Source organism: Dermacentor silvarum, chromosome 8 (genome assembly GCF_013339745.2).
Source record: "Dermacentor silvarum isolate Dsil-2018 chromosome 8, BIME_Dsil_1.4, whole genome shotgun sequence".
NCBI lineage: Eukaryota > Metazoa > Arthropoda > Arachnida > Ixodida > Ixodidae > Dermacentor > Dermacentor silvarum.
In genome coordinates this window covers 129597212-129604715 of record NC_051161.1, presented here as the reverse complement: position 1 = coordinate 129604715, position 7504 = coordinate 129597212, and the positions used below count along the sequence as shown (strand labels likewise).

The 7504-nt window shown below is 49.7% G+C and overlaps 1 protein-coding gene across 1 annotated transcript; it reads left to right on the top strand.

Annotated features, from left to right (window-relative positions):
• Nucleotides 1–1134: 1134 nt before the first annotated feature.
• On the top strand, nt 1135–6814 carry LOC125947719 (phospholipid-transporting ATPase ABCA3-like). Its single transcript, XM_049672968.1, has 2 exons — nt 1135–1587; nt 6599–6814. The coding sequence occupies exons 1-2, from the start codon at nt 1240–1242 to the stop codon at nt 6812–6814; spliced, it is 564 nt and encodes a 187-aa protein (XP_049528925.1). The 5' UTR covers nt 1135–1239.
• Nucleotides 6815–7504: the final 690 nt, after the last annotated feature.

The window sequence follows — 7504 nt, the reverse complement described above, 5'->3', positions numbered from 1 at the left end:
TTGTTGTGTGCACTAACACGTTCATACTCGGCCAGCCAGTCTTCCACGTCGTGATCGTCAGTGCCACTGAAGACTGGAGGATCACGCTGACGAAGCACCCCAGAGCACACGACACGTGTGGGATCGGGAGAAGCTCGCGAGGGTCCGGCGTCCTCGGTCATTGTGAAGGCAGATGGTAGCGTACGGCTGCGGAGTTCCAGGACGCTGAAGGGGACGACCCAGCACTTCCACCAAATGCAACAAGAGTATTTTGCAGGTAGACTTGATAAAGCGGTTTAACAAGCCGGATTGTTGAAAACCGAACTAGCGCGAACCACACGATCGTCAACGTCTTCTTCCACACACTGGCTGGCACAGAGCTGGTGCCGATGTGCTCCGGTACAATATATATATATATATATATGGGTAGGTTTCGGAAAGCTGATCAGGCCCCAGCCCCCCCCCCCCCCCCCCTCCCAGAAAAAGGAAAACTTTCCGCCTATGGTCGGGGTGGTTGGGGATGATTTTCTCCCCCACCCGCCGACATCGCACGCCGATGACGGTTGCCGACAGCACATTTTCTGCGACACTTGGACCTTAACGCAATCGCGTTAAAATCGCACATTTAGACAAATATGAAGATGTATCCTCTTGGCGGTTTAAACATAGTGTCAATAAGAAACAACATCGCCGACATTACACTGTTCTTTTTGAATTCCGAAAATGATAAAAGAAATAGGGCCAAATAATAAAAAAGCATTAGACGAAGAAAGAGGCTAAAAAATTCCGGGAAGGATTGATACTAAAATCAACAAGCCAAATCGGTGAGAAATACCGCTTTCAAAATATTTATTTAAATGTATATACCACTAACTTCGTCAAGTCACATGGTAGAAGGCGGAATCTAAGCCTCTCCATGGTAAAATATATATTACATATAGCACCCTCTGAAATGACATTTCTATTACCTGCAATCAAAGTTCGTCCTGAAATATTATCTACAAGTTCAGCACGTTCACTGTGCTTGGACTACGCAGTCTAGCTTCTCGCTGGCTGGCGTTAGTTGTAGGAGTTGGATAGGGAGCCTTGCACGTAGGCTCCGTAGAGTTGGCGTTCCGTGGCATCGCTTGTAAAAGATGCTCTGTTACAGGTTCGTACCTCGGGCTTGAATGCAGCGGTGGCATATTGCAATTCTCTTACAATGGGATAGGCATCGAGCTAACCGTCATACTAGCCGAAGGCCTGCTCCTGATTGCCTTTATGATCTTCATGGCCTCCGGGTACTTGCCTTCCCGACACGCCCTCGCTAGCCAGGAATTGCCCGCCGAGCAAGACGTCGAGGAGGAGAAGAAGAGGGTCAACGCTGCGCGCCAGCAGGAAGGGCTTGCAGGCTACTCGCTCCTAGCGTGGAGTCTGCACAAGTGGTTCGGCACCCTGCATGCCGTCCGTGGCATCTACCTGGCGCTGCGGCCATCCGAGTGCTTCGGCCTGCTCGGCGTGAATGGAGCCGGGAAGACCACCACGTTTCAGATGCTGGCTGCGTTGATCAGTGTCTCGAACGGCGACGCTGTCACCGCGGTAGCCAGGCTCAGCGGAAATGTGCGCCAGGTAAGTGGGTCCTTGTAATCTGTTTCCACCGCGTAATGAAAAGTGGTGTAGAATAGGGAATGTCGCTGAAGTCACCTTCGGACAAGTCGACTTGTCATCGTCAGGCCAGTGACTGCCCTGACGAAGATTTGTCCACTTTTCGGCGACATTACTTCTTGGACCATGTGGGGATGCTCGGCTTTGATGCGTCCCTTGATGTGGTTTTCTCTGCACGGATCGCATCTCCTGTAAACCGGCTTCGCCACGTGGCTTTGCGCCGGCGGCGGCGATGTGGTTGCGGAATGTTACGAGAGATGGCGCGAGTATTACGTCGCTCATAGGGAGCCTACATGCAAGCACTTGCATGTAGGCTCCCCAGTCGTTCACGCAACCTAGCGGCGGAGGTGACCCGGCGCAAAAGCGAATAGTCTGCGTCTCTACGGCTTGGGATCCGCAAGCGGCACGGACATTCCGCGCATGCGCCTACATGCCCTCTGTGAGACCGTCTCGCGAGGCTTCGGAGCGGGACACCGGAGTAGAGATTCTAGGTTACTCCGACCGGAGTGGGCAAACACGTTCGTTCGAACGCGCCACCGTTCGCGTGATCGTACACGCGGAGGACTAGACGTTGGTGTCCAGAATGGGAGCGGACATATTCACTCGCTTTCCGGTCGCAGTGTCTTGAACATGCTCTATTTATCATGCTCCCATCGGCATGTCCTATGGGTAGCAATTCGACTAGCAGGAACTAGTGTAGGTAATGTACAGTAAATGCCATTTTGAATGTTCGTACTGCTCTGCTGGCATTCCTTTGTCCAAAGAGCACATGTGAGACCCCACATCTCGTGCTCAACGCGCACCTCCTGGTTCATATGACGATAGTTGTGACAGCTTTGCTCGGTTCGAGGAAACCTTAATGTGAAACGACGCGTAGTCCTTGCGTGGATTGTGATCTCTAGCTTCGGCGGCGTGCTTTCTTGAGTGAGGCTACGGTTGATGGGGCGTGCTTCAACGCGCTAAGCATTTTCGCAAGAGGTCTTGAAGAATATTCATCGGTGCGAGAGCCGCGTGGTCTGCATCATGCCCTATGCTGGTTGACTTCACTGAAAGATCCAGCTAGTCGGCTCGCTCGTTGGGCATTACGCCTACAAGAATACGACATCCGTGTTGGTTATTTATCAGGCCGAAAGCATTCCAACGCAGGCGCTCTTTCCTGGTCACCCCTGTCATCTGATCCTGTCTGATCGTCTATTTCCGCCTGCGGTGCCTTCGTCCTCCACATTTCCGACATGCCATCAGAGCAGTGCAAGGACCCATGGATCTGTTCGCTTCTAGACGCCCTATCTAGCCGCTCGCCAGCTCCGATCTCTCGGACGCAACGTCGCCAAGCCACGCACTTTATCATTCGGAATAACCTGCCGTAGCGCCGCAACTACAACTCTAGCGGCCGCAAATTGTTGCTTGTTATTCCCCGACACCTCCGCTCCGACATCTGCGCCACTTTCCACGATAACCCACAATGCTGCCACGCTGGGGTATTGAAGACATACTCTCGCCTCCAGGTTCGGTAGTACTGGCGCGGTATGTACCGTTTCGTTCGCCAGTAAGTACGGTCATGCCCTCTGTGCCAACGACGCAAGACGCCACCTAAACATGCTGCCGGCCCCTTGCAACCTTTACCATGCCCCGCCCGAGCGTTCGACCGCGTCGGCGTTAACCTATACGGTCCGCTTCCCAGGACTCCCAGCGGCAACCGCTGGGTTTTTGTTGCTATCTACCACCTTACGCGGTACGCTGAAACTTCACACCTGTCATCTGCCACAGCAAAATGCGTTACCAGTCTTATCCTTCAGAACCTGATATTACGGCATGGAGTACCTCGAGAATTACTGAGCGACCGCGGTCGCGTTTTCCTCTCTGACGTTATTACAGCGTTGATAAAGGAGCGACGCCTCATTCGCCGCACTAACCTGGCTTACCATCACCAAACTAATGGCATGACAAAGTGTTTTAATCGCACCGTTGGCGACATATTGGCCACGTATGATTCATCTGACCACTCAAATTGGGATCAGATTCGGCCTTTCGTAACATACGGAACGCAAAGCGTGGTACCACTTGATTCTCACCTTTCTTTCATCTTTACGGACACAAACTTCATGCACTATGAACACAATTCTACCCTACCGGCGGGATGCTTCGGAGTCGACGACTGTTTCCCGAGCAGCTGCCTACGCCGAAGAATGCCGCCAGCTCGCTCCCTCGTTCACATCCCAGGACCAGTGGCGCCAAAAGCATCGCCACGACGCGTCCACTACGGTTACATGATTTGCTGCCGGCTCGCTGGTCTGGTTGTGGGTGCCGTCTACTCCACCGGGCCTTTCCTCCAAGCTGCATTCCAAGTACCGCGGTCCCTATCGGGTACTGCGACAAACATCCGCAGTCAACTACCTCATCGAGCCGATGGACGCGTTTTCGACCAGCGTCGTCTGGGGCAGGAAATTGTCCACGTCTCCCGCCTCAAGCAGTGCCTGGACCCCCCTGTGTTCTCCTGCCTCTAGGTCGCCAGGATGGTTCTTCTTTCGGTGGGGAATGACTGTACAGAAGCCACTGGGCACGGTGCTGGTGAAGGTAGAAGAAGAAGTCAAGCAACGCTTGCTCGCCCGCTTCGCCAATGACTTGTTTCGTTCTAACGTTGAAGCGCCAGATCGAGTGCCGCTAGCAAACATCCCCATTTCAAATTAATTCTAGTGTTTATCGTACCAAAACCACGATATGATCATCACGCACACCGCATTGGGGGGCTCCGGATTTCTTCAGATCATATGCCGTTCTTTACCGTGCGCCCAAAGCATGCATACATGGGCGTTTCAGCATTTCGCCCCCAACGGAATGTGCCCGCCGCAACCGCCGTTTGATCCCGTGACCTCGAGCTTTACAGTGCAACACCCTAGCCACTAAGAACCACGGCGGGTGAATGCAACACCAAGAGAAAACAAACAAGGCGAGGGGTTACTGCTTGTGTCCAGATTTTCTTCGTGCTTTCTTGCTCGTCTAACGAGGACGGGCCAAATCTCCCAACAGCACGTCTAGTTTATCTCGAATGGTAGCAAAAAAGTTATCCTCCTCCAGTGAGTTCCCGCCAACATTAAAAGTGCCTGTGTGTGCATTTCCTTGTGAGTCGCGCGGGGAATATGTGCGCCTTTTGGACAATGCACCAGCGTGAAAGCTAGAACGTAACGGGGTCATGGCGGTGCGTGTTGTGCTTTTTAAATATACGCTGTAGTTTTTTTGTTTTGTTTTTTAGAGTATGCATTTTCTCATCAGGGAGTACCACATGCTCGGTGCGCCAAGTGCAATCAATGTCCCTTGATAGTATTTACAGCGACCTCCTTAAGTGCCCTGTGTCGCAGAATATCCGGTGTTGGCGTTGGCGGAGCTGTCCGTAATCTAAAATATTCGTATTTAGGTTATGTATACGCCACGCCTTGCTATTTGACATGTGGTATATGGGGCTATATTGCTACACCATTATATCACTCATGTTGATCATACCTTGTCTTTCATTCTTAAAAAAATTATTCCTCGGAATTTTTAGAATGACTGCCCACAAACAAATTTCATGAAGCACCTGCAAATTTCCTAACTTCATCGCCCGACCTAGTTTTCTGCCTTCAACTGCGCTTCCCTCATCTTATATAGTACCCATTCTGAAACTCTAATGGTCCACCGGTTATCTATCCTACGCATTACATGACCTGCCCAGCTCAATTTTTTTCTCTTAATGTCCATTAGAATATCGGCTATCCCAGTTTGCTCTCTGATCCACACCGCTCTCTTCCTGTCTCTAACATTAGGCCTAACATTTGTGGTTCTATCGCTCTTTGTGCAGTCCTTAACTTGTCCTCGAGCTTCTTTGTTAGCCTCCAAGTTTCTGCCCCATCATGGTATTATTATTATATATTATTATGTTCGCGTATAGCCCGGACTCCCAAGGAACACTTCCCTTCCACCAGTGTAGGGTAGCCAACCGGCTCAGTCCTGGTTACCCTCCCTGCCTTTCATTAAATCATTTTCTCTCTCTCTCTCTCTACCTACGAAGAGCAACTTCAGGAACAGAAACGAGAATGCAATCGTTGCCGTCGGGCGGCATGCACCACCGATGAAGATCGTGCACAACACGCCCAGCGCATGCGGGACATCACCATTCGTAAGCGTGTTGCTCCTCGGAAGTCCGGACTATACGAGGCCACCCCCTAACGACGACAGAAGAGAAGTGGTTTTTTATATACTCGTATATACGTGCACGACGGGACCGCCACCTCGAGGAGCTGTAGGAAACTAGACACCCGTGACGTTCCGATGGCACGGCCACCACGAGAGAGCCGAAGGAAAGGCAACTAGATACGCAAGCACTTGGAACGCCGACAAAGAGAGCGCGGTACGAACGTAGACATGGCTTACGCGGGTCGGCCTTTTTGGCTAACATCCTACCTTAGAATCTGTTCTTACCCTTGTGCTTGGGACCTCTTTGGGTCCCAGGTTCAAGGAAACAAGGGAAGTTCAAGCGCCCGTTAAAGGTCCCAGGATCAGCGCACATTTTTGTAGAGGCAGAACAAAAATGCACGGAAGCCTAACGATAAAGAGCTTCGCTGTAAGATACCATGGCTCATACCCCCGTAAAGCAGAGGCTAGAAGCGCTCAGAAATGTGAAGCGAACAGTGCATATATTCATTGAAATGACCCCATGCAACACACAGAATAGCTTATGTTTCAACAAAGAGCAAGCTCAAAACTAGCAACCGAACCATTAATAAAGCTTTGCATACACTTGTAGTGGTGGTTTTGCAACAGCTTCGCTTTACATCCACATTCGCAGGACCGGGATAACGAGTGATTATTATTATTATTATTATTATTATTATTATTATTATTATTATTATTATTATTATTATTATTATTATTATTATTATTATTATTATTCCTTGGGGGTAATATGTTCTATTTCATTCTCTGTTCACATTCACCGCAGTGGCAGTCGCAGATCAGCTACTGCTTCCAGCTCGGAGGCCTGCTGGACAGGATGAACGCGTACGAGTACCTGTACCTGGTCGGTCGGCTGCGAGGCATCCCTGAAAACGAGTTAAAGCCCATGATCGACAGCGTCTTATCCGTCGTCGATCTCACGGAGCACGCCTCCAAGGAGTGCGGCGTGTACAGGTTCGCCGATTTATATTCATGCGGTTAACATTCTTAGCGTACTTACACATGTTCCGGGGACTATGTATGTACGTACTTATGTATATTTGTTTAATAAGTAATCACTATACCACTAAACAAGTCATTCGTTCAATGTACTCTCCACGACCAGAAAAAAGTGCTCAAAAGTTCATGTAATTTTGATTGATGATATTTGGACTTTCTTGGGCAAAGGCAAAAAGAACAAATATGCAATTGTTTTAACATGTCGGTCGAAAAAAAAAAACGGCCTACACATCTGTATAAAATCTTCCTGTACATATACTAAAACTCTGCGACCGCCATTTCTTGATACTGACGCTTCGATTATTGTTTTCAAACCACCTGTTTTATTAAAATCGATGAGGTGTGATTGCCATATGGCACTCTTTCCTATCAATTGATTGTAAACCAAAATTCGCCCACTCAAGTCAACATAAGTTTGAAACGGTCGCAGAGGACTTTAGTATTGTTATTGAAACTTAAGTATTTCTGGCTATTATCCTAGTATGAACAGTTTTTTCAGGGTTGCTACGCATGGAATAATTGTTTCATCGAGGCCCAACTCAGTTTGGACGCGCACACGCTTTCCCAGTGGGCGGGCTATAAGAGCCCCTCTACATTTAAATAACCTCATCCGGCGCCTTGTAAAAGCGCCCCCTCGTCGTCTCAGTCTCTCTGCTTTCTTGAGTAACTGCGT